The 26,943-nt window shown below is 47.9% G+C and overlaps 1 protein-coding gene across 6 annotated transcripts in view; it reads right to left on the bottom strand.

The window, feature by feature from the left end:
* The window catches only part of LOC143964536 (E3 ubiquitin-protein ligase RNF213-like), a 955,032-nt gene that overhangs the window by 775,299 nt on the left and 152,790 nt on the right, over positions 1-26,943 (bottom strand). For 5 of the 6 annotated variants that reach the window (XM_077474321.1, XM_077474324.1, XM_077474325.1 and 2 more), the window contains exon 12: positions 13,544-13,733. In XM_077474321.1, the coding sequence (XP_077330447.1) occupies positions 13,544-13,733 (190 nt within the window). The remainder of the gene's footprint in view (positions 1-13,543; positions 13,734-26,943) is intronic. The other variant, XM_077474323.1, reaches the window with a different exon arrangement.

The raw sequence follows: 26,943 nt of genomic DNA, 5'->3' as shown, positions 1-26,943 counted from the left end.
TCGCAAAATTCATAAGCTCTGCTGACTTATATGATGTTTGGAGATGTCAACACTCCACTGAACGGGACTTTTCTTTTTTCTCTCAGGTTCATTTGTCTTATTCTAGGATTGATATGTTTTTGATTGATAAATTTCTATTACAACGGGTATCCGGATCAGAGATCGGTACCATTTCATGGACGGATCATGCTCCGGTGTCTATGACGGTTGGGGGTGGCGCCTTCACCACCAGAGCAAACCGGTGGAGGTGTGACCCGCAGTTGTTCGGGATCCCGGAGGTGTTGCAGGAGGTTGAAACTGCACTGAAGGAATTCTTTCTGTTTAATGATGTTGAGGGTATAGACCCGTTTACCTTATGGAATTCTCACAAAGCCTGTATAAGGGGTCTGCTGATTAAGATTAGTGCAGGAGTGAATAGGAGGCGGAGGCAGCGTATGGATAGCCTTCTAGCAGAAATACGCGATTTAGAAACCGTGAATAAAGCTGCCCCCTCCTGTTCCACCAGCAACAAACTTACTAAAGCCCGCAACGACCTCCGCACCTTATTGGTAACCCAACATGCCAAGTCTATGCATAGACTCAGAGCCAATTGCTACACTCATGGCAATAAGGCTGGGAAATTATTGGCCATGCAGCTTAAAGAGAAGGTACTTAAACAAAAAATACCCTATATAGTCCATCCTGATACAGGATCGAGGCTTACCAATCCTAAAGAAATTGCAGATGCTTTTGGCTGGTATTATAGTAGCCTATATAATTTAAGAGAGGATACCTCCACTATACAACCCTCACCTGACGCCATAGAGAGTTTTCTTCAGACACTTAATCTCCCGAAATTACAACCATCGCACTTAGAGCAACTAAATGCTTCATTTTCGATAGCCGAAATACAAAAAACTATAAACGCCCTCCCTAAAAACAAATCTCCCGGCCCAGATGGTTACTCCTCTGAATATTATAGAACATTCTCTGATATTTTATCCACGTACATGCAGAGGGTGTTCCATGCAGCTGCCTCCTCAGCCTCCTTTCCCTCAGAGATGCTTTCGGCCACTATAGTCACGTTACCCAAGCCAGGAAAGGATCCAGACAAAGTTCAAAACTTCAGGCCCATATCTTTATTAAATGTGGACCTGAAGATATATGCTAAGATTTTGGCTAATAGGTTGTCTGGAGTTCTGCCTCAGTTAGTACAGCCTGACCAGGTTGGCTTTGTGGCTGGGAGGCAGGCTCCGGACGCCACCAGGAGGGTGCTGAACTTGATACATTCGGCGTCCGGCGGGGGGGGGGCAGCGGTCCTCCTCTCGCTGGACGCCGAAAAGGCTTTCGACAGGGTCCACTGGGGGTATCTTTCTGCGGTACTTTCGAGGTTTGGCTTTACGGGGCCGGTCCTCTCTGCCATTTCTGCACTGTACACCACACCGTCAGCACATGTGTTCACGGAAGGCCTTTTTTCTGAACAGTTTTCTATCACCAATGGCACAAGACAGGGGTGCCCTTTGTCGCCCCTGATCTTTGCCTTGGTGATGGAGCCTCTGGCGGAGAGGATCAGGACCCACCCAGGTATAAGAGGTATTAGCTCTGGTCTGACGAGGCACCCCATTACCCTATCTGCGGACGATGTGATTTTGTCTCTTGCCGACCCGGAGGAATCCCTGAAAGCAGTATATGATGTTTTAGAGACCTTTAATGAGATTTCTTACTATAAAATTAATGCTACCAAGTCTAGCATATTGGGCATTAATGTCCCTTCGGATATGCAGAACCGGATTAAGCTCTCTCTACCTTACACATGGGCATCCGAATCTATCCAGTATTTAGGCATTAAATTAACTAGTTCCCTATCTCAACTTTATAGATGTAATTTTGAATCTATTCCGTCCAGTTTTGAAAGAGAGTTGTCTCGATTTAAACAGTTTTACCTCTCTTGGTCGGGAAGACTTGCAGCATACAAAATGTTTTTACTACCCAAACTCCTTTATCTTTTTAGAACACTTCCAATTGTGCTCCCAGCCTCCTTCTATGCAACGCTGCAACGCCAATTAAATAGGTTCCTATGGGATGGGAGACCCGCTCGAAGCAGTTTTAAAGTCCTAGTTAAACATAGAAAGGTGGGTGGAATGGGTGTTCCCGAACTTAGAGACTATCACATGGCGGCCATCCTGGACCAACTCAGAGTATGGTTCCATGATCCGGGGGTGAAACGGTGGCACTTATGTGAACTGGAACAAACTCAACAAGGGGATCTAACGGGGCTCCTGTATGCCACAATGATAGGCGACCCTAAAGCTCATACACATCACCCCATTATAAATGCTACGTTGAGGGCCTGGATCTACTTACGTAAACATCAACCGTCCAATACTGACCTTAAATACCTCCCTATCCCCCTCTCAGCTTTGTCCTTTCTCACCCCAGACTTACAAGTAACACACTGGGCACGCTATGGCCTCTGTTATACCCACCAACTTTTAACACAAGGCCGCACTCAGACATTTGGGAATTTAATGGCCACTCAGAGTATCCCCAAAACCGAATATCTGAATTTCGCTAGATTGATTAGCTTGATCCCTAGAGAACATACGGGGTATTTTAGCCTCCCGGAATGTATTTGGGACTTATGGCAACCCACATCGGCTCACAAGAAAGGGATTACGGCCATTTACAATCTCTTACATGGCAAAATGCATTTTGAAATGTTTACTCAGCTGACTAAGTGGGAGGAAGAATTACATATTACTATTTCCCCGGACCAATGGATGAGAGCTATTAAAGGCAGTTATAGTTCCACCCGCTGCTCCAACTTTAGGGAAGGCGCACACAAATTACGACTTAGGTGGTACAGGACACCTTACATAATAGCGAAATATGCACATGACCAATCGAATTTGTGTTGGAGGAGCTGTGGCCAGATAGGAAACCTGACTCATATTTTTTGGTTCTGCATATCCGTACGAAGCTTTTGGGGAGAAATAGGCAAATTAATTGCCAAATTGACAGGAATTCTGAACCCCCTTAGAATAGAGCAAGCCCTCCTGGGGGTGAATTTGGATATATATCCTATCACAGCTCGCACTTTAGTGATATATATTTTGTTTGCCGCTCGGTTGAGCATTACAAGAAAATGGAAGTCGAATGTATCTCCTTTGGTATCAGAAGTTGTTACGATAGTGGATCACTCGTTTGAATTTGAAAGAACTGTAGCGTTACAGGAAGACAGACTAAAATCCTTTTTTCAAAAATGGGCGTTATGGGACAAATTTAGGAAACGTTAGCACACTGTTGTTTGACTATATTTGATAAAGTTGTTGTGAACTATCTGGAATTCTGTCGTTGTCTCTCCCGTTGGACGCCTCTTTCATTTTATGTTTGTCCTTCATTCTACTCATTCACATACAGCATTCTCACTGATTACGACTCTATAGGTTCTGTTGTATTTTTGTATTTCATATTTTATATTTCTATGATCTTATATGCGCTATGTATTCTTCTTATGGCTTACTTTATTTGTGTATGAATATGTGGAATGTCATTTTTTCGAAACTTTAATAAAAAGATTGTTAAAAAAAAAAAAAAAAAAAAGAAAAAGGCGGACTTCTCCTTGCGCCTCATTTGGGATCTCCAAGCCCCAGGAATGAAGGTTTAGCAATAGGTGTCCCAAGTACTTGCAGCCAATCTGCTAGCAGTACACCACCATCTGATTTTAGCAGGCACATTTCCCTACCCCAGTTGCTGAACCGTAAAAATAAATTCAGTCCCAGCCATCCAAATGTTCAGCATCTAAATGCTAGCTTGGCTGGTAGACTCTCCACAAATTCACAAAAGGGGGCAATGTGCTGTACCTCAGTGGCAGATTCTAAAACGCCATTTTTTTTCACGGAAGGCCATTCCGGCTCTCTACCGGCATGTGGACAGCAATGTTTTGGCCTCGTTGGACAGGGCGGTCAGCAGTAAGGTGCATATTACCGCTGACTCCAGCAGGCATGGGCAGGGACGTTACCTTTCCTTTACGGCACACTAGGTAACTCTGCTGGCAGCTGGGAAGAATCCAGGACAGGGTTGAGAATTGTTGGAACTTGGTCCGCCACCACGCCTCCATAATGCTAGTGGTGATTCTGCCACAGCTCTCTCCTCCACCCCTCCTCTTCTTCTTCCTCTATGGCCTCTTATGCACATTTTTTCTCTGAACCAGCAGTGCTTAGTAAGCATTCAAGGGCCTACACAAGCAGTCAGGCAAAAAAATGCCATGCGGTGCTTGAGTTGGTCTGCTTAGGGGACAGGAGCCACACTGGGGCAGAGATTCTGTCAGCTCTGCAGGGGCAGGCTCAGAGGTGTTTGACGCCATGCCAGCTTCAGCCAGGAATGATTGTATGTGACAATGGCACTCTCCGCCCTCCGACAGGGAGACTTGACCCATGTTCCATGTTTGCCACACATCCTGAATTTGGTGGTGCATCGGCTCTTGAGCAGGTACCCAGGCTTAAAGGATCTCCTGAGGCAGGCCAGAAAATTCTGTGGTAATTTCTGTCAGTCATACAATGCCAGTGCTCGGCTGGCTGACATTCAAAGGGAATGCAACCTGCCCACCAACCGCCTCATTTGTGACATGCCCCCCAGGTGGAACTCAGCGTTGCAATGCTGTAGCGGCTGCACACACAGCATAGGGCCATCAATGAGTACCTGTGCAAGTATGGCACCAGGATAGGGTCAGGGAAGCCTGGCTTCTTTTTGCCACACCAGTGGCTACTGATCAAGTACGCATGCACTGTCCTGTCACCATTTGAGGAGGCCACAAGGATGGTGAGCAGCGACAATGCATGCATCAGTGACATTGCCCCTCTAGTCTTCCTGTTGGAGCACACGCTTTGTGGAATAATGGACAGGGCACTTGAGGCAGAACAGTAGGAGGAAGAGGAGGACTTCTGTCATGGTCGGTTCCGAGTTCCAGCAGCCCATGGAAGACTTACCCACAATGTTGGTCCGTTGAGCGTTAATAGGTCTTCCCGGGCGCGCGTTAGCGCGAACGGACGCACGCGGGTGCGAGCAGGTACGATCGGGCGCACGCGGGTGCGCAAGGTTGCGAACGTGCGCACGCGGGTGCGCGGGGTCACGGTCGGTTGCACGGTTTGACGTGGGCGCGAACGGGCACGCCGTGCGACCGTTCTTGGCGCCCAGAAGGCTTCTTAAGTGATTCATTCTAGTGGCCCGTTGCTGTCCTGTCTACAGCGTTCCTGAGAGTTGCCTCTGATTACCTGATCGTTCCTGTCTCTGATCTACTCGGCTTGTTCCTGATTATCCTGCTTGCTGCCAGCCCTGACCCCCGGACCTCCTGACTATTCTTCTGCCTCCTCCTTCGGTACTTCTGCTGCCAGCCCGTTGACGACCCGGCTTGTGTTGACCCCGCTTCTGCCTGCTGCTCCAGTCCGTGTTCTGTGACCGCTGCTGCCTGCTGCCTGCCTGCCAGCCGTTCCCGTGTGCCCACCTACTTGCTGCCAGCTGCTGACTTCCAGCCACTCCAGAACCACCTGTCGTTATCCACTGCTGTCTGACGCCAGTTCCTGGACCAGGCCCACCTACACGGACTTGGCACTTGTGCCCTCTGCCCTCCAGAGCCCCTGTTCCCACTCTCAGGGGATCTCCAGCCAGAGGCTTACGAGAGGCCGCTCCCTGCACTCCGGGCTCCCACTACCAGGTACGTGACAGTACAGGACAGCCATGTCCGAGCCCACGCAGGGAGCCTCTCCAATGGACGAACTTTGCCGCCATCTCGCAGGCCTCACTCAAGCAGTGAAGAGTCTACAGGAGGGTTACAGTCAACTGGAGGAACGGGTCCAGGCCCTGTCCACCTCCTCTCCTGCTACTTCCGGAACTTCTGCTACTCCTGTTGTAGTGATGCTGCCACCCGAACCCAGGGTGCCTACACCCGAGAGATTTTCCGGAGATCGAGGGAAATTCCGGGCTTTTCGGAACTCATGTGAACTGTTCTTTGCTCTACAGCCGAGGACCTTCTCCCTCGAGGCTACCAAGGTGGGCTATGTGATCTCTCTGCTAACCGGTGAACCTCAGTCTTGGGCCCACCGTCTACTAGAAAAGAAGGATCTCTCCCTTGAAACCTTGGACATCTTCTTCCAGGCCATGTCGCGGTTGTATGAAGACCCACAACTAACCGCCACCGCTGAAGCAGCCCTGCATTCGCTGCAGCAAGGTCGCCGACCTGTAGAGGACTACGTGTCGGAGTTCCGACGCTGGAGCTCCGACACAGACTGGAATAACGCGGCATTACGCTATCAGTTCCGGATGGGCCTATCGGAACCGTTGAAGGACGAGCTCGCCCGAGTGGGCATTCCAGAGACTCTAGAAGCCTTGGTGGAACTGGCGATCCAAATAGACAGGCGGCTGAGAGAACGCCGCCTGGAGCGGTCTTCAACCACTTCTCGTCCGGTATGGATGCTTCCTCGGGTCCCCAGCTCTCCTCATCTCACCCCTCCTGCTGTCACCACGACAAGTCAAGACCTCCCTGAGCCCATGCAGCTGGGCTTACTCCGGCCTTCCTTAACGCCTGAAGAACGCCAACGCCGCCGGGAAGGAAATCTCTGCCTCTACTGTGGAGGGTCTGGACACTTCGTGCGCAATTGCCCTGCTAAGCTCCGTAAGTCCCTCTTCGTATCTCCTGCCCTTACGTTAGACTGTCCTAGTGCTGCCTCCCATTTGACTGTGCCCATTTCCTTGCAGCTACCAGGAGGGAACGTCCAGACCAACGCCATTATTGACTCGGGAGCTTGCAGTGGCTTTATGGACCTAACCTTCGCCTCTAAACATAACATCCCTCTTCGGCCCAGGGCAAGGGGACTTTCTATACATCTGGCCGATGGTTCCACCCTCAAGTCCGGACCTGTAACCCAGCAGACTCAGCCCCTGTTAACCACTATTGCCGGGACCCATCAAGAATTACTCTGTCTGGACATTATTTCTTCTCCCCTCTTCCCTATCATTCTCGGCATGCCCTGGCTGAGGGCACATAACCCCCTTGTTGACTGGACCACCGGGGAGTTGAGATTCCCCTCACCTTACTGCCTCCAGCACTGTTTGTCGGGAACCGACCAGGCCTCTTCTCCTTTGCTCTGCCTGGAAGCTGACGCAGAAACCCGCCAAATTGTACCATCTGCATACCATTATTACCTGGACGTGTTTAGCAAAAAGGGTGCGGAGACCTTACCCCCTCACAGGCCATACGACTGTCCCATTGAATTACTTCCCGGGGCAGAAATTCCTTTTGGGAGGATCTTTCCGCTATCAGAGACTGAGTTGGTGACCTTGAAGTCCTACCTGGACGATAATCTCAGGAAGGGATTTATACGTCCCTCCACTTCTCCGGCGGGAGCAGGGATCTTTTTCGTGGAAAAAAAAGACCAGACCCTGCGCCCCTGCGTTGACTACCGGGCCCTTAATAAAATAACGATTAAGAATCGTTATCCCCTACCACTTGTGCCGGAGCTTTTCCAGAGACTGGGGTCAGCAGCAGTATTTTCGAAACTAGATCTCCGGGGGGCTTACAATCTGGTCCGCATCCGTGATGGCGACGAGTGGAAAACTGCCTTTCGTACTCGCTTCGGGCACTTCGAGTACCTGGTCATGCCCTTCGGTTTATGCAACGCTCCCGCCACATTCCAGCACTTTATCAATGATATTTTCAGGGACTACCTAGACCTGTTCGTCATTACCTATTTGGACGACATCCTGATCTTCTCCTCCTCTCTGGCAGAACACCGGGAGCATGTCAGGAAAGTACTATCCCGACTTCGTCTGCATGGGCTATATGCCAAGCCGGAGAAATGTACCTTTGAGCAATCAAGTATTCAATTCCTGGGGCTGGTAATTTCTGTAGATGGCATCGAGATGGACCCTCAGAAAGTCTCCACTATCCGTGATTGGCCCGCTCCCACTGACAGAAAAGGGGTCCAGCGTTTCGTGGGATTCCCAAATTTCTATAGGAAATTTATTAAGGGGTTTTCCACTATTATAGCCCCCATCACCAGACTGACCAGGCAGGGTCTGAAGTTTCAATGGTCCCAGAGGCTCAGGAAGCCTTCTCTACCCTGAAGGACTTATTTGTGTCAGCTTCCATCCTCAAACATCCTGATCCGACCCGGCCCTATATCTTAGAGGTTGATGCCTCTGAGATCGCGGTTGGGGCGATTCTCTCCCAGAGACATGGGCCTAGGGCCCGCTTGCACCCAGTAGCGTTCTTCTCCCGCAAGCTAACCGAAGCAGAGGCAAATTATGATGTCGGAGATCGAGAGCTATTGGCCATTAAAGTGGCCCTTGAGGAATGGCGTTACCTGCTGGAGGGGGCTACGCATCCAATCCTCATTTACACGGATCACAGAAACCTGGAATACTTGAAGTCCGCCAAGAGGTTGAAGCCACGCCAGGCCAGATGGGCTCTTTTCTTTTCCCGGTTTTTGTTCCACATAACTTATCGCCCGGGTTCCAAGAATACCAAACCGGACGCCCTGTCCCGAATGTTCAACGAGCCAGAGACCTCTCCACATCCGGATACCATCCTGACCTCAGGGAACTTTCTTCTTCTTCAAGCTGATTTGTTGTCCCTGATTAAGCAAGTCTCCATTGGTGCCACTCCTCCACCTAACGTCACACTTCTGGCCCAAGACGAACTTCTCTGGCATGAAGGCAAAATTTTTGTCCCCCAGGAGGCTCGGGTGTCAGTCCTCAGTGCATGCCATGACCACCCGTTGGCCGGCCATTTCGGCGCCCTCAAGACCACCGAGTTGGTCCAGCGCACCTTTTGGTGGCCCCAGTTGAGATCCGACTGTAAAGGATACGTGGAGGCTTGTGCCATTTGCATCCGTAATAAAAGCAGCAAGTCTAGGGCCTGGGGCCTGATGAAACCATTACCTGTCCCAGAGAGGCCTTGGCGGATGATTTCGATGGATTTCATCGTAGAGCTTCCTCCATCAGAAGGCTACTCCACAATCTTGCTAACCAAGATGGCCCACTTCTTGCCGATGAAGGGCACCCCTTCCGCTGCAGAGACTGCTGATGTGTTTATTAAAGAGATCGTGAGGCTGCATGGTGTCCCCGCAAACATTATCTCGGATCGGGGTGTGCAGTTCACGTCCAAGTTCTGGAGAGCACTCTGCAGGGCCTTGAAAATTGATCTCTGTCTCTCGTCTGCCTACCACCCACAGACCAATGGGCAAACCGAACGGACGAACCAGACGCTGGAGCAGTACCTACGCTGCTTCTCGTCCTTTTCTCAGGACAACTGGGCTTCCTTGCTCCCGTTAGCGGAGTTCGCTTATAACAACTCCATCCACTCTGCCACAAGTCAGTCTCCGTTCTTCGCCAATTACGGCTTCCACCCCTCATTCTTGTCCCAAGACCTGCCTGAAAGCCCGGTACCAGCAGTCCAGGAGAATATCGACTTCTTTAGTGCCAATAACAAACTTCTGCAGGAGACCATGGCAAAGACCCAAAGACATAATAAAGAAGTCTTTGACAGGAGGAGAAGGGGGGAGCTTGAACTCAAGGTTGGGGACCAGGTGTGGCTCTCCACGTTGAATCTAAAGATGGCCTGCCCTACTAAGAAGTTGGGACCAAGGTTTGTGGGTCCCTTCCCAATTGTAAAGAAAATAAACGATGTAGCATTTGAGCTGAAACTGCCAGAGTCATTCCGGATTCACCCCGTATTCCATGTGGCGTTACTCAAGCCAGCCATCCCGGACCCCTTCGTCAGTCGGAGGATTGTCCCACCTGAACCTGTGGTCATCGACGGTGAAGTCGAGTACGAGGTGGAGTCTATCTTGGACTGCAGGCGTAGACGGAATCAAGTTCAATTCCTGGTAAAGTGGAAAGGGTACGGACCTGAAGAGAATTCTTGGGAACCTGAATCCAACATTCATGCCAGGAGACTGATTCTCGCCTTCAGAAGGGCCCATCCTAGTAAAATGGCCCAATTGGGCATCCGGAGGCTGCCCCTTGGGGGGGGGCAATGTCATGGTCGGTTCCGAGTTCCAGCAGCCCATGGAAGACTTACCCACAATGTTGGTCCGTTGAGCGCTAATAGGTCTTCCCGGGCGCGCGTTAGCGCGAACGGACGCACGCGGGTGCGAGCAGGTACGATCGGGCGCACGCGGGTGCGCAAGGTTGCGAACGTGCGCACGCGGGTGCGCGGGGTCACGGTCGGTTGCACAGTTTGACGTGGGCGCGAACGGGCACGCCGTGCGACCGTTCTTGGCGCCCAGAAGGCTTCTTAAGTGATTCATTCTAGTGGCCCGTTGCTGTCCTGTCTACAGCGTTCCTGAGAGTTGCCTCTGATTACCTGATCGTTCCTGTCTCTGATCTACTCGGCTTGTTCCTGATTATCCTGCTTGCTGCCAGCCCTGACCCCCGGACCTCCTGACTATTCTTCTGCCTCCTCCTTCGGTACTTCTGCTGCCAGCCCGTTGACGACCCGGCTTGTGTTGACCCCGCTTCTGCCTGCTGCTCCAGTCCGTGTTCTGTGACCGCTGCTGCCTGCTGCCTGCCTGCCAGCCGTTCCCGTGTGCCCACCTACTTGCTGCCAGCTGCTGACTTCCAGCCACTCCAGAACCACCTGTCGTTATCCACTGCTGTCTGACGCCAGTTCCTGGACCAGGCCCACCTACACGGACTTGGCACTTGTGCCCTCTGCCCTCCAGAGCCCCTGTTCCCACTCTCAGGGGATCTCGAGCCAGAGGCTTACGAGAGGCCGCTCCCTGCACTCCGGGCTCCCACCACCAGGTACGTGACAACTTCCTTACCTCTCAAGGCCCCCTTTATCCAGATAGCATTCCTGCTGGCTCGCCAAACACACAATAAGAAGAGGAGGAGGAGGATCGTGTCAGCATGGGACATGGAGGATAACACTCAGCAGCAGTCTTCAAGGGATGTTTTACAGTCCCCAGAAACCCAAGGAGTTATATGTGACTGGGAGGAGGTTGTTACGGTTCATGTGATGCTCAGTGACCCAGAGGACTCAGAATCGAATGCCTCTGCAAACTTATGCTGCATGGCCTCCCTGATTCTGCAAAGCCTGCGAAAGGAATCTAGGATTTGTGGTATCAAGGAGAGGGATCATTACTGGCTGGCAGCCCTTCTTGATCCACGTTACAAGGGTAAGGTTGCAGAACACATCCTGCCTTCGCAGAGGATGAAACATCTTCAGAAGGCCTTGAAGAAAGGTTTGTGCAATGCATTTCCAGCCCCTGGGAGGTTAAAATTTCCTAGTTCTGGACAATGGGGGTTATTTGCAAATGGCAAATCCACTTTGTACTGCAAGTGCACTTGAAATTGCACTGAAAGTGCACTTGGAAGTGCAGTCGCTCTAAATCTAAGGGGTAGATCTGAAATGAGTGGAAGCTCTGCTGATTTTATCATCCAATCATATGCCAGCTAAAATGCTTTTTTATTTTCCTTGCATGTCCCCCTCGGATCTACAGTGACTTTACTTCAAAGTGCACTTGCAGTGCAAAGTGGATTTTCCTTTAGTAAATAACCCCCAATGTGTTGCTGAGGCTTCATTCAGTCAGAAGAGCGGTGGAGAAGGTGGCCAGCTGGCCGATGCCTTTAAACAATTTTTCAGTCCTCAGCGCCAAGGTCTCATCGGTTCGAGCAACCATCGCCAGCGTCTGCATTACATGGTGCAGGAATATCTAGGGGCAAGAGCAGACTTGGAGACCTTTCCAACAGAGTATTCACTGGGTTACTGGGTCTTGAGGATGGACCACTGGCCAGAACTTGCTCAATATACAACTAAGCTACTGGCCTGTCCTGCATCCAGTGTTCTTTCTGAACACACATTCAGTGTTGCTGGAGGGTTTGTAATGGATCATAGAGTGTGCTTGTCCACAAACTCCGTTGATTCACATTCATAAAAGTGAATAAGTCTTGGATCAGCAGCTATCAATCACCTGATTCTGATGTAACTGATTGAATTTTCTATGGATGTGGGATCCCTTGAAGACTGCCTATGCTGACTATTTTATTCCTCCTCGATCTTGATGATGCTAGCTTCCAACAATATTTTTGGTTTAGGACACCACCACCCAAGGCCCAATTTTTCTGCCCCTGTTTAACAGGGGCATGTAATTACAATTTTTGATATAATATTTCAACACAGGGCCCGTTGCTACGCCCAATAAGATTAACTTACAGTGTTCTGGTACCGCTACCACCACCAAAGGCCCAATTGTTCTTCCCCTGTTTAACATGGGCATGTAATTAAAATTTTTGATGTAGTATTTCACAACCGGGCCCTTTCCTGTGCTCACCAAGAGAAACTGTGAGGGCTACGGTATTCTGGTACCAGCAACACCTAAGGCCAAATTTTCTGCAGAGTATATAGGGCAGGCCATATAGTATATATACTGCTGTTTCGAGTATAAAGTGCATTTTTTTTTAAATGTGGGTGCCATTTTTCTCAATGATTTTCATCTATATTGCCGGGACCCTACGATACATTACAGCCGCAAGTAGTTTTAAATGACATCTTTTCCTTTAGAAATGTAATTGTGTGTGGGTATTGTTCTAAACACAGTTTACAAGCATACTAAGGACACCCCCAGGCACAATATTTAAAGGAATATTTAATTTGTATAGTTTCACTTTAAGGATTATTAAATTCACTGCTCCAAAAAAAAATTCAGTTTTTTTAAACACTTTTTTTGCATTGATACATGTCCCCTGGGGCAGGACCCCTTTTCCCAAACACTTTTTTTGGCAATAACTTGCATATAAGCCTTGAAAATTAGCATGTTTGATTTTTCACGTTCATGTCCCATAGACTTTAACGGTGTTCGTGTGTTTGAATGAATTTTTTGCCTGTTCACATGTTCTGCTGCAAACCGAACTGGGGGTTGTTCGGCTCATCCCTGCCCACAACATGAAACAAGATTTTTCGATAAGATTATATTGAATTGTCAAAAATAAATATAATTTGCATTGCTATTGCAATGCAGATGTTATAAAAAGAAAGTGTAGCTGTGCCAATAGATCTTCTTGAATACTTTGTATTATGAAGTCTGACTGGAAAAACTCTCAGGCTGGGTTCACACCTATGTGAATTGGATGTGGGGAAACCCGCATCCAATTTGCATGACAGGAGATTGTGACCAGCTCTCTATGGAGCTGGTTCACATATCTCCATTGCGGCTGCGGAGTGGCTTTCACAGGAGTCCTGTGCGTCTTTGGCTCCATTTCATGGCCGAATTCAGGCAAAAATTCAGCCCCGATTAATCCCTGACACAGAGAACAGGGACTCACCGGATCCCCTGCTGCAAGCCACATCCATGTGAGGTGTGAACCCAGCCTCAGATGGCATCCCTCCATCCTGCATTGTTGCTGGGTCATTGCTAAGACCCTCAGCTGTTACTGTTTACGTCTCTCTGATTCAAACCCCTTCATATGCACTTTCTCTCCCCTGAAAGCTATGTTTATAGTTATAGTTACTTGATTCATTTTCAGAAAACACTTTAACAAACAAAAACTTTAACAAACCACTAACCTGTTTTTGAGGAAGGTCAGCTGCATGCACTTTGAAGAAACATGCTTGAAGGGCATCCACAATTTTCACTGGAAAGGTCTTCAAAAATGTTACCATGTAGTTTATTGGTACCAGACAGAGCCAGGACTGGATCAGTGTAGGGTCTACCTTTAGTAAGTATTTCTTTGCAGTCATTTTCGGAAGAATACTGCTGGCAACAAATTAGGTATTAATATTTGTTAAATGTTAAATTCATTGTAGAAAAAAACACACAGAAAATAAACATGTCTCACACTATAAAAACACTAGTACTGTACATACACTCAATATTCCCTGTCCAACCATATTGAAAGGGGTTGTCTGTGCTAATCATGGACATTTATGCTGCCTCCTTACTACCTGTTTTAACCCCTCAAAAACATGGCACTCAGCCACCCAGCAGGGGAAATAGCAAACTAGAAAACATGGGGCCTCATACGGCCTACATGACTGCCTCCCCCTACTGTGTCATGACATTTTGAACATCCCCCTTCCCCCCAGTGTCTCCACACAACCTTCCAACACCCACAGACCTGCAATAGTGCTTACTGTAGAGCAACAGCTGACAGGCTTTACATTTATTTTTAAATTCGCTGAATGGCAATTTTGCATTGCAGGAGTGCAATGTAGCAATGCCATTTCTCTGCATAAAATATCCCCGGAACAATCAGCACATTAAGCATGCAGCAGCTTTCTGAGAGTTTGTAATATCTCTTTTGAGCAGAACTAATTTTCATTCTGAGGACAGTGTTTTACCTGACAGTAAGGCCGCGTACACACGCGCGGACTGTTGGCCCAACTTTGTCCGTCCAACAGTTTGAGCGAACAGTCCGCTCAAACTTAGCATGGACGGACATGGCCACACACGACGGACGAACAGTTTGCTGAAACCGTGCACGATGACGTGAACGGCACGTACGACGGGACGAAAAATACGACGTCCTATACACTGCAATGCAACCTTCCGACGTGGAAATCCTTTCTGAGCATGCGCGAGACTTAGTTGGCCGAACAAGCCTACACACGAGCGAACAGTCCGCTGAAACCTTGTTTCAGCGGACAGTTTTTCGGAATTTCCGTAAGACCTTGTTCGGCCAACTGTCCGCTGAAACTGTCCGCTGAAGCCCCACACACGAGCGGACTGTCCGCCCAAACACTGTTCAGCGGACAAGGTTGGGCGAACAGTCCGCGCGTGTGTACGCGGCCTTAGTGACAGAAAATCTTGAACAGGCAAATTGCTGAAACTATTCTACCCTTCCCCTACGTAATTAAATAAAAAATACTCTTGTCTGTGTTGCTGCTGCACAGTTTCGCTCATTTCTTGTCTAGTAAAAAAGTTGTCCCCAGGACAGCAACAAGACCACACAGAGTGTGGAAATTGTTTTTCAGAGGTCTTTTGACATGCGGTGAGGAGGCATTATGTCACCTCCTCACCTCTTGCTTTAACCCCTGAAATAAACAAAAAAGTCACGCTTATCAATATATGAACCAAAAAAGGTATGAATTAAAAGTGACACAGTGTGAATCAATATCAAAGATTTCACACTATAATAAAAATGTCCATATAACATCCATATAAATGTGATCAGTTCTAAAAAATGTGCAGAAATTTGCTCCACGTGGTATATTGAAAAATCCAAAGAAAAGAGAAGTACTTCAATGGAGTTCCACCACCAAAGATCAAAAAGGTCCTCCTGTGACACCCATCACCTTAATAATGGGGACACGTACTAGAAAGGATGAACCTCTGCAGGATAAGGTAAGTGGTAAGGCCTTATAGATCACTGAGGGGGGCATCATTTTTTTTAATTAACATTTTCTTTATTTTTCGTTGTATTGTGAGAAGGTAAGCAGTACAAGCATACAGTAGAAACAGTATACCTTCAAAAGATTGCAAGGTCAAAAGTAAACAAACAATATGTAGCATGGATTCATGGGTATATGCAACAGTGCTAAACAAACTGGCCAACGGTGTACTGCTGAACAGAAGACACCATAATTCAGCTATCCATGCCAACACCCGTATAGCCAGATAGAGTCTACTACTTAACCTGCGTGCCAAACTAAAAATGTAGCAGAGATTGTCTGCATTGTAAACAAAGAGAAAAGAAAAGGAAAGGATAGAGAAGAGTAAGGTAGTATGTAGCCAGAGGTCCATGTCACCATACCAACACAGGTTCGCCCTTAGTCCTCCAGCAGCCGCCATCTCCCCCAGACCAGATCATGCTCTTCCAGCCTGTCCCGTATTCTAGCAGTAATTTTTTCCATGAGTTCCACGTCCTTAATCCTGGAGTATAGAGCCTCCGCAGCTGTCAGGACGTGCCTAAGGAGCTTCCGACCCGGTTTAGCTATCTTAGGTTGGGAAAGGTAGAGTAGGAAGAATTTGGGGGTGTGCGGTATGGGCACTTCAAATAGGCGGGTAAGAAGCTGTCAGGTCAGATTCCAAAATGGGGTTATCAGAGGGCAGGTCCAGTAAATGTGAAACAAGGAGCCCTGTTCTTTCAGACAACGCCAGCAGCGGTGAGAGGTGGAAGGATATATTTTGTGGAGTATGGCTGGGGTCTGGTACCAGAAGAGGAGAATTTTGTAAGAGTTCTCTTTGTAGAGGTTACATAGAGAGGATTTGGCTGCCTGTCTCCACACCCCCTGCCATGCCTCCAGTGGAAGTTCCTCACCTAACTCCCTCTCCCAGCGCTTCATGTATGCATGTTTACCTTTCGTTTGGAAGTGGTGTGCATTAAGAATATAGTATATGTCGGAGATCAGTCCCCTGCAGTTCCATCATTTAAGTATTATCTGTTCAAATGGGGAGGGTGGGGAGAATTGAAGGTGTGGGGCTATAGTTTGAGCAAAATGTCTAATTTGTAAGTAGCTGTAGAATGTCTGTCGGGGGAGGTCATGCTTGGCCTGGAGCTCCGAGAAAGTAAGGAGCCTCCTCGTCCTGGAGTCCACTAAGTGTCCCAAATGGAACAAACTCCAGGAAGCCCAGGGCCAAGACATCTGGTGGGTTAGACTTGCCGGTAACTTAGGGTTGCAGAGGAAGGAGGTCATCAGGGAAAACTCTGAATGGAGTCTACATTTACGGGAAAGCTTTCGCTAAAGCTGGCGAAGCTGAGCCATCGGCCTCAATAAGCGGCCCGGGTCTATTTCTACGTTCGCGCCCCATAGAAGACTGTTCGGGTGTACTGGAGCTAGCCAAATTTTTTAGATCTATGACCACTTATTATAGGACCGCTGAGGGAACCATGAGACTATTGCCCGTAACTGGGCTGCCTGGTAGTACCGAAATAGGGAAATGCCAAGTCACCATCCGAGCACAGGGCAGTCATGACAGAACCAGGCACCCGGTGTTTTTTAACGTCCCATACAAACTTCAACATGTCCCTCTGAAGTGTGCGTAGGTACACGTATGGGACCGGAATAGGCAACGTCTGAAATAGGTATAGGAGCTTAGGGAGAACCACCATTTTAATGGACGTAATCCACCCCAGAAGCGATATGTGATGAGCCTTCCACTTGTGAACAAGTTCCCTAATCGCCCGATAAAGGGGGGGGGGGGAATTGGCCTGATATAAAGTGTGGAATGACGGTGTAATAGAGACCCCCAAGTATTTAAGGGAGGAACTCTCCCACTTGTAGGGGAACACGGACCGCAGGTGAGCTACCTTGGCCGTCACCATATTAATCGGAAGGGCCAACGATTTAGATGCGTTAATTTTATAACCCGAAAAGCGCTCCATAGCGGTCCAGTTCAGCGTGGAGGTTAGGCAGTGAAATCCTAGGCTGGGTCAGGGTAAGGATGATATCGTCAGCAAACAATATTTTAAATATTTTAAATGCCCTGCCCCTGACCGGGACCCCCCGAACATCCGGGTTGCCCCTAATAGCAGCCGCCAGGGGCTCCACACATAGCGCAAACAGCAGAGGGGACAGCGGACAGCCCTGGCGGGTGCCATTAGCAATAAAGAAAGTCTAAGCCTATTATCTATTGGCTACTAGCCTGAACCTAGTCCCATCGTAACGAAATTACGTCATCACGTTCTGAATGATCGGATTTTTCGACAACTTAGGCCGACCATGTGTATGCAACAGTTTCGGACAAGATCCGACGGACAAAATCCGACGGATTTGGTTGGCAGAATGTCCAACCATGTGCACAGGGGCTTAGACGTGGCAAAGGGGGTTTTAACCTGTGAGGAGGGGGTGGTATATAGGTGCTGTACCTCACGCAGGAATGGTCCCTGAAAGCCTATATGGCGCAAGGTAGCCATCATAAAGGGCCAGCTCAGGCAGTCAAACGCCTTTTCCGAGTCTAAACTCAGGACCAAGGATGCCAGGCCTTCCCTGTTAGCGACATCGACAAGGTCGATAATTTTCCTAGTATTGTCTCCCACCTGTCTCAGAGGGACAAAGCCCACCTGATCCTTATGTATTAAGGAGGGGAGGATCGCATTTAAGCGGTTCGCTAAGATTTTTGTGAAAATTTTCAGATCCGCGTTCAGCAGGGCTATAGGCCTATAGCTGGCACAGGAGGTCGGATCTTTATCCGGTTTTGGGATAAGAGAGATAAAAGAACCCAGCATCTCGGGGAGGACAGGGGATTGTTGGAGAAAGGCATTGAACAGTTTGGACATGTGCGGGCTCAAGAGAGGCAGAAATGCCTTCTAGTATTCTTAAGGAAGCCCGTCTGGCCCAGGGGACTTATGGGCCGAAAGAGCCTTCACGGTCGCCAAGAGTTCTTCATCAGTGTTAAGGGTGTTCAGTTCCCAGGGTTCCGCATCCTGTAGTCAGGGCAGTGCAGTGTTTTCTAGGTATTGGGTTTTACGGTCAGTCAGTCCCGGGGTCGGAGGATTATGGGGAATGTCCGGCTTATTGTACAGGTCAGTGTAAAAATCTGCAAATGTGGCCTGGGGGTGAGACAGGAGGTCTCCCCTTCTGTTTTTAATTTGGGTTGGTGTGGAGGCCTGTGCGCAGTCCGCCAGCTTCCTGGCCAGCAGGGACTGCGCTTTGTTGCCCTTGTCATAATAGAGCTGTCGTAAGCGGATTAGTGTTTTTTCCACTCACCCTAGCGCGAGGTCCCGAAGTGTCAGTCGTGTCTGGACAATTTCCTTGAGGAGAAAGAGAGAAGGAGACCCCCAAAGCCGAGCCTCAAGGGTCTTCAGCCGCTTCTCAGCCAGTAACCTGGCAGCCTGGGTATCTCTCTTCAGGGCTGAGGAGAGAGCAAGGCAGCGAACCCGAATGACCGCTTTATGGGCGGCCCACAGGGTAGAGTGTGAAACGTCTGGGGTGTCGTTTTCAGCAAAGTAGTGTTGGAGTGAAGACTCCGACTCCACTTTCGCCAGAGAGGGCTGCAGGAGAAAGTTATTTAACCGCAAATTACAGGGCTTGCGAAGGGGTGAACCTATGTCCAGCGTCAGGGTTATAGGGGCATGATCGGACCAGGAGATGGGCAGTATGTGCGCGGATTGAACGGTCCTCAGCGTATTATTGTTCACAAAAAAATGGTCAATACGTGAGTGTGGTGAGGAGCAGAATAAAAGGTGTACTGGCAGTCCTGCGAGTGCAAGGTTCGCCAGGCATCAAAAAGAGCCCTTCTTCTGGTGATCTGGCGGAATAGCTTGGAGTCCCTCAGGGCTCTGGTTTGCGGCGCCCGGGGATTCACCACAAGGCGGTCATATGGTACGGACTGAGTGAGGTTAAAATCCCCCCCTATCGCCAGAAGCTCTGGAGATGTCTTAAAAAGGCGAGAGAGCACCCCAGTCAGGAATCGATGTTGACAAACATTAGGGGCATAGAGGGCACATAAGGTCATGGATTGTGCCCGCCACATGCCGTGAAGGATGATATAGTGGTCCCGCGGGTCCAGGTGTGTCGAAGTGCATGTAAAGGGGGCCCCTTTTCTAAAAAGTATGGCTACCCCGCCCTTTTACGTGGATTAAAGGCCTGATAAATCTGGTGGAAATGTCTGGAGGCAAATTTAAAGGAGTCACCCCGGTTAAAGTGTGTTTCCTGAACCATCACTATGTCCGCCCCTGACTGCCTAAACTCCCGGAGCGCCAAGTGCCTTTTTTTGTTGGAATTTAATCTGTGTACATTAAGTGACATGATCTTAGCCATAGTCAGGTGGGCGGTTAGGGTCAGTCATGAGGGGGGCATAATTTTAAGGTCACCCATTCTCTGCCCCTTTTTGACAATGTCATGAAGGGGAAGGGCTTAGTCATTCATTATCACATAAAACGCAGGCCAGGGTCCCCCACATAGATCCCCCAGAGAGCAGACCAGTGCAGGTCCCCCATAGAATAACCACTCTTTTCTTAGTCTTCTTACTCTTACCTTTTTTCACCACTCTACATTACACGGTAGGAACTGTACATTACACAGTGGGCACACCACATGTGAGCACAGCACATCACATTACATATGGGTACAACACATGACACGGTGGGCACAGCACATTACACAGAGGGCACACTACTCCACATTATATGGTGGGCACTGTACAGCACAGCACATGACATGGTGGGCACAGCACATTCCACAGATGGCACTCTACTCTGCGTTACATGGTGGGCACAGCACATTCCACAGAGGGCACTCTACTCCACATTACATAGTGGATACTGTACAGAACAGCAGATGACATAGTGGGCACAGCACATTACACTGTGGACACCCAACTCTGCATTACATGGTGGGTACAGCACATTACACGGAGGGCTCAACATTCCACATTACATGGTGGTCACTGCACTGCACATGGTGGGCAAAATATATATCATGGTAGTCACTGCACATGGTGGGTACAATGCATCATGTGGTGGTCACTGCACATGGTGGTCACTGCACATGGTGGTCACTGCACATGGTGGTCACAATATAGCCCATGGTGGTCACTGCACTGCATATGACATGGGAGAAAGCAGCAGTCTGCCCCCAGTACAATCATTTCACCCCCAAAGGTCAGTTTCTGCACTGTCCCCCTTTTACTGACCTAATTTTAGAAGCATGGTAGATCTTCTTCCTCCTGGGCCCCTGCTGAAGGGGATGACCTCAGAGCCCCTCCCTCACACAGCTGCCTGAAGCTCCCGGAGACTGAGAGGATCTGTGTGTGCAGATCTTGTGATAGGAATGAATGAATGAAATACTTGTATAGCACACAATGCGAACTGAATCGCCTCTAGGCACCGTGGCGAGCTTTGATCATCTGCTAAAAGAGGAAGGTCTTGAGTTTTTTCCTAAAAGCCAGGTGATTTTCTTCCATGAGGATGTTGATTGGTAGAGCATTCCATAGCCGAGGCCCTTGGACAGCGAATCTCCGATCCCCCTTGGATTTATATCGGGCTTTGGGCACGAGGAGGAGGTTTTTGTTGGCTGATCGAAGACTGCGGTTTGGCGTGTAATGATTTATTTTCTCCATTAGGTATTGCGGAGCTTCTCTATGCACGCATTTGTGGGTGAGGCAAAGGGTCTTGAAGGTGATCCGATTTTTTACGGTTAGCCAATGTAAGCTCCTCAGCGAAGGAGAGATGGATTCCCAGGTTTTTTTTCCTGTTATCAGCCTTGCCGCCGTGTTTTGGATCAGTTGTAATCGCGCAAGTTGATATTGTGTTAATCCTATGTAAAGCGAGTTTGTGTAGTCCAGTCTTGAATTAATGATTGTTCCAACTACCACTGCTTTGTCATTCTTTGGGATAAAAGGGATGAGTCTGCGAAGCATCCGCAGCAGATGGTGAGACCCACTGACTACTGCTCCTATTTGCGCATTCATTGACATTTGTGCGTCTAAAATAACCCCGAGACTCTTGGCTTTGGTCTTTGGGGAGATAGTCTGCCCAAAGACGGTTGGTGGAGACCAGGAGGTTTTGGTTGCGGGCTTATGATTTGGGTGTAAGATAAGAAGCTCTGTCTTTGATTCGTTCAGCTGGAGGGAGTTAGTGGTCATCCAGTCCTCTATTGATTTGAGGCAGTTTTCAAGTTGTTGTTGGTGATCTTTTTTTCCATTAATCCGGAAATAAAGTTGCGTGTCGTCAGCGTAAGAGTGGAAGCAGAGATCTGAGCATCTAATGATTTGAAGGAGTGGGCGAATGTAAATGTTGAAGAGAACGGGTGACAAAGGAGAGCCTTGTCAATGCTGCACTTAGGTCTAGCAGTACGAGGAGACACAGCTCTCCATCATCTGCTGCTTCGAGGGCGTCGTCCCAAATCTTAAGGAGTGCTGTTTGTTCCATGACCCGGGCAGAAGCCTGATTGCAGCGGGTCCAGGAGTTTGTAAGTATCCAGGTGGAGTTGTAGCCGATGTACTACAGTGATAAGGTTGGAAATAATGGATTAGAGTTCTACTTAAGTTGTTTGTCATTTCTCTGCATTATGTATACGTGTCAACATATGTTGCAAGACGTAGCCTGAGGTTTTCGCCTAAATGAGTGACCATCGCGTGATGTATGTTGAAATAAACTGCTTGTTACCTTATATGGAAATTTTGCTGAAACCTATGCTTGTGTAACCAGCCCTATAAATGCTTTGAGGTCAATAAAGAAAACAACAGTACGGGACAACTTGTGCTCGGAACTGATATACAGATACTTTTGACTCTGTGTCTTACTTCTTTAAGAGCTAAGATTTGCCAAAGCAATATAAACTAGAAAGCAATTTAGTTGACAATTGCACCTAACAACAGCTTTCTCCATGATCTTAGAAATGGTGTTGAGGCTTGTAATTGGCCTACGGTTGTTTGGATCCTGAGGGTCCAGGTTTGGTTTCTTGAGTAGAGGTTTGACGATGCCTTGTTTGAGGATGCTGGGAACAATCTCTTCGTGGAATGATCCGTTTATGAGGTGGGTTATGGTTGGAGCCACAATGTCGGAGCATTCTTTCAGTAGTTTTGTGAGGATGATGTCAATAGGTGAGGTACTGTCACGCAGTTTATTAATGATGTTTTTTACAGTGTCTAATTGTGGATAGTGAAAATTTCGGCAGTTGCGGTATGTTGATGCAGACATCCTCTTTATGTATTTGCTGGCTGAGGTCGGATGTTTTTTTCTGACAAATTGTTTCCCTGATGGTTTTGACTTTATCGATGAAAAAATCCGACAGTTTGTCACAGTAATCCTGGGATTCACTTTCTGAGGGTTCTAGGCACACCGGATTCATTGATTTGATTGACTAGTTTAAACAGTTCCCATGGTTGGTTTGCGGACATTGAGATTGTATATGAGAAGTGGTCCTTTTTGGCTTTGAAGATTGCTTTCCGATAATTCTCTGTGAGACCTTTGTAGTTAAAGTGGTTTTCCTCTGTGGGATTTCTTCTCCATGTTCTTTCCGCTCTTCTGCGTTCTTGCTTTAGTACGGCGAGGGAACTAGTAAACCATCCAGAGTTTTTTTCCCTGATGAGAGCCCTGCGTTTTGGTGCTAACGAGTCTGCTGATTGCAGCAATGCCCTGTTCAGGGAGTTGAGTGTTTCCTCCGTAGAGTGGTTTAAGGTTATTGTAGTTATCTTGTTGGACAGAGTGGATTTGAAGGATTCGGAGTACAGTTTTTTTATGCGATCTGGTCCAGTGCGTTGTTGTTACAGGATTCCGTTTTTCGTTGGTGATGTTGGTAGCGATTTTGAATTTGATGGCGTGGTGATCCATCCATGGCAGTGTTATGTTGTCGAGTATGTTGACGTCAATGTTCTGTTTGAAAATGAGGTCCAGGGTGTGTCCGGACTCATGCGTGGGAGTCTTTATCATTTGCTGGAGACCCAGTTCTTCTAGTTGATTGATGCAGGCAGTCGTAATGGGGTCTTTTGGCTTGTTTGCCCAAAGGTTGAAATCTCCGAGTGCCAGGAAATTTTTGAATTTTAGGGTGTGCATTGTGAAGGATTCCGTGAGGGGTGAAAGAAGATTGGACTTTGGTCCCGGTGATCTGTAGCACAGTAGAATATGAGTGGTGTCATGGGGTATTGGTTGAAGATGTTTAGTGAGATCCAGGTGACCTTTAAAGATCACTGCTAGGCCTCCTCCTTTTTTCCCTATCCGGTGTTCGGTTAGGATCCTGCAGTTTTCCGGCACCAATTCGGTGAGGATGGTGTTGCAGTCAGAGGTTAACCAGCTTTCGGTGATGAAGAGGCAGTCTACATTGTTCTCGATGATGAAGTCGTGTACTTCCAGTCTATGTTTGACTGCAGACCTGGCGTTAATCAAGGCGCAATCTAATTGTAGTGGTTGAGTAGATGTCTTCCTGTGGTTGGGAGTTGCTTGTCGTCCGGTTTTTAAAAGTTGTTCTCTTTGAAGTATTTTTTGTATGGAAGATGGCAATGTGGTGTTGATGTTCTTTAGTCTGGAGCTGGGCAGTACTGACAGTTTCTCTTCTGACTCAGATTGCGGAGTCTAGGTGCAGAGCACTTGTGCACCCACTTCCAGGGGGGGTACTTGACCCCCTTGCCCCCTCTTGTGGATGCCTATGTGCTGGTATTAGGGGAATACGTCCACTGTCTGGTAAGTGTCCCCATTAATAAGGTGATGGATGTCACAGGAGGACCTTTTTGATTTTTGGTGGTGGAACTTCGTTGAAGTACTTCTCTTTTCTTTGGATTTTTCCATATACCAAGTGAAGCAAATTTCTGCAAATTTTTTAGAACTGATCACATGTATATGGATGCTATATGGACATCTTAATTTAAATGTGGTTTATTATAGTGTAAAATCACTGATATTGATTCACACTGTGTCACTTTTAATTCAAACCTTTTTTGGTTAATATATTAATTAGCACAAATTTTTTATTTATTATATGTAATATTATGATTATAACACATAATTAGTCACAGCTGTCATTCGCTGCTATTTTTGTTTTCACTCTTATGCCGCATACACACAACCGGTTTTCCCGTCGGAATAAACTCTGAAGGTTTTTCCGACAGAGTTCCGCTGAAACGGTCTTGCCTACACATGATCACATCAAAGTCTAACCATCTAGAACGCGGTGACATACAACACGTACGACGGGACTAGAAAAAGGAAGTTCAATAGCCAGTAGGGATGAGCTTCGAATTTGAGTCAAACGTGAGTTCGTCTCGAACATCGGCTGTTCGATCGTTCAACGAAGAACATTATGGGTTGTTCACACCAAGTTTGAGCGGCGCGTCATGGCCCATAATGCACTGCATCATCGCAGTGGTTTGCTGGCTGATGATTGGCCAAGCATGCACTATGACCCGCATTCTTTGGCCAATCATAGCGCCGTAAGCAAACAGAGCCATTATGGCTCAGGGGATTAAGTACATGCCCCACACTATATAAGGCCGCCTGCACGTCGGCCGTGTGTAGTGTGTTTTCCGGCATAGAGAGAGAGAGTGTAATTTAATTTAATTTAGATAGATTGAGCAGACAATTGATTCAGTTAGCTCCAGTATATTCAGTACTGTATCCTGTGCAGCTAGATCTCACTGCAGACCATTCCTGTTCTGTTCCTAATATACTACAGGCAGGCAGATCATTCAGTTATCTGCATTATATTCAGTATACTGTATCCAGTTTAGCTAGAGCTCACTGCAGACCATTCCTGTTGTTATGTTCCTAATATACTACAGACAGGCAGTTCATTCAGTTAGCTGCAGTATATTCAGTACTGTATCCTGTGCTGCTAGATCTCACTGCAGCCAATTACTGTTGTTCTGTTCCTAATATACTACAGGCAGGTAGTTCATTCAGTTAGCTGCAGTATAGTCAGTACTGTATCCTGTGCAGCTAGATCTCACTGTAGATGGTTCCTGTTATATTCTTCCTAATATACTACAGGCAGGCAGTTGATTCAGATGACTGCAGTATAGATTGAGTACTGTATCCTGTGCAGCTAGAGCTTACTGCAGACCGTTCCTGCTGTTCTCTTCCCAATATAACTACAGGCAAGCAGTTGATTCATTTAGCTGCAGTATATTCAATATATATATATATATATATATATATATATATATATATATATATATATATATATATATACACATACATACACATAAATATATAAATATATACATATACATACACACACACACACACACACACACATCCCAGCTTTGTGCAGCTACATCTCTCTGCAGGCCATTCCTGGTGTACCTATTCAAATACATTACATAAATTACAAACATTACAAATAAATGAAAAGAAATGAAAGTGTACAATTTGGTGTGCCAAGTACTTGCGGGCAATCTACTATCGCTACCCAACGTCCGATTGTAGCAGGCAAATTGCCCTACCCCAGTTGCTAAACCAGCGAAAGAAATTCGGTCCCAGCCATCCACATGCCCAGTGGCAGAATGCTAGCTTGGCTAAATTGCTAGCACTCCAACTGCTGCCTTTTCAGCTGGTAGACTGCCCCCTTTTGTGAATTTGTGGATTTCTGCTGTACCGCAGTGGCAGGTTCCCAAACGCCACTTTTTTTTCATGGAAGGCGATTTCAGCTCTCTACTGGAATGTGGAAGGCAATGTCTTGGCCTCACTGGACAGGGCGGTCAGAGGTAAGTTGCATATTACCGCTGACTCATGGTCCAGCAGGCATGGACAGGGACGTTACCTATCTTTCACGGCGCACTGGGTGACCCTGCTGGCAGCTGGGAAGGATGCAGGACAAGGTGCAGTATTGTTGGAGCTTGTTCCACCACCACGCCTCCAAAATGCTACTAGTGGTGATTCTGACACACCTCTCTCCTCCACCCCCTCCTCTTCTTCCTCCATGGCCTCTTCCTCTATAGATTTGTCCTCAGAACCAGCGGTGCTCCGTAGGAATTCAAGGGGCTACACAAGCACTCAGGCAAAAAGATGCCATGTGGTGCTTGAGCTGGTGTGCTTAGAGGACAGGAGCCACACTGGGGCAGAGATTCTGTCAGCTCTGAAGGGGCAGGCTCAGAAGTGGTTGACGCCATACCAGCTTCAGGCAGGAATGGTGGTTTGCGACAATAGCACCAACCTCCTCCCTGCCCTCTGACAGGGACACTTCACCCATGTTCCCTGTTTGGCTCACATCCTTAATTTGGTGGTGCAGCAGTTCTTGTGCAGGTACCCGTGCTTACAAGATCTCCTGAGGCAGGCCAGGAAAGTCTGTGTGCATTTCCACCAGTCATATAATGCCAGTGCTCAGCTGGCTGAACTCCAAAAGGAATACAACCTGCCCAAGAACAGCCTAATCTGTGACATGCCCACCAGATGGCACTCAACGATGGCCATGCTTCAGTGGCTGCACATGCAGCAGAGGGTCATCAATGAGTACCTCTGCGACTATGGCACCAGGACAGGGTCAGGGGAGCTTGGCTTTTTTTCGCTAGACCAGTGGATACTGATCAAGGATGCATGCACTGTCCTGTCACCAGGGATCATTACTGGCTGACAACCCTCCTTGATCCACGT

The sequence above is a fragment of the Lithobates pipiens genome, unplaced genomic scaffold (genome assembly GCF_037356315.1).
Source record: "Lithobates pipiens isolate NorthernLeopardFrog02 unplaced genomic scaffold, aLitPip1_a1.2 Scaffold_8, whole genome shotgun sequence".
NCBI lineage: Eukaryota > Metazoa > Chordata > Amphibia > Anura > Ranidae > Lithobates > Lithobates pipiens.
This window is presented reverse-complemented; position numbering and strand designations above follow the sequence as displayed.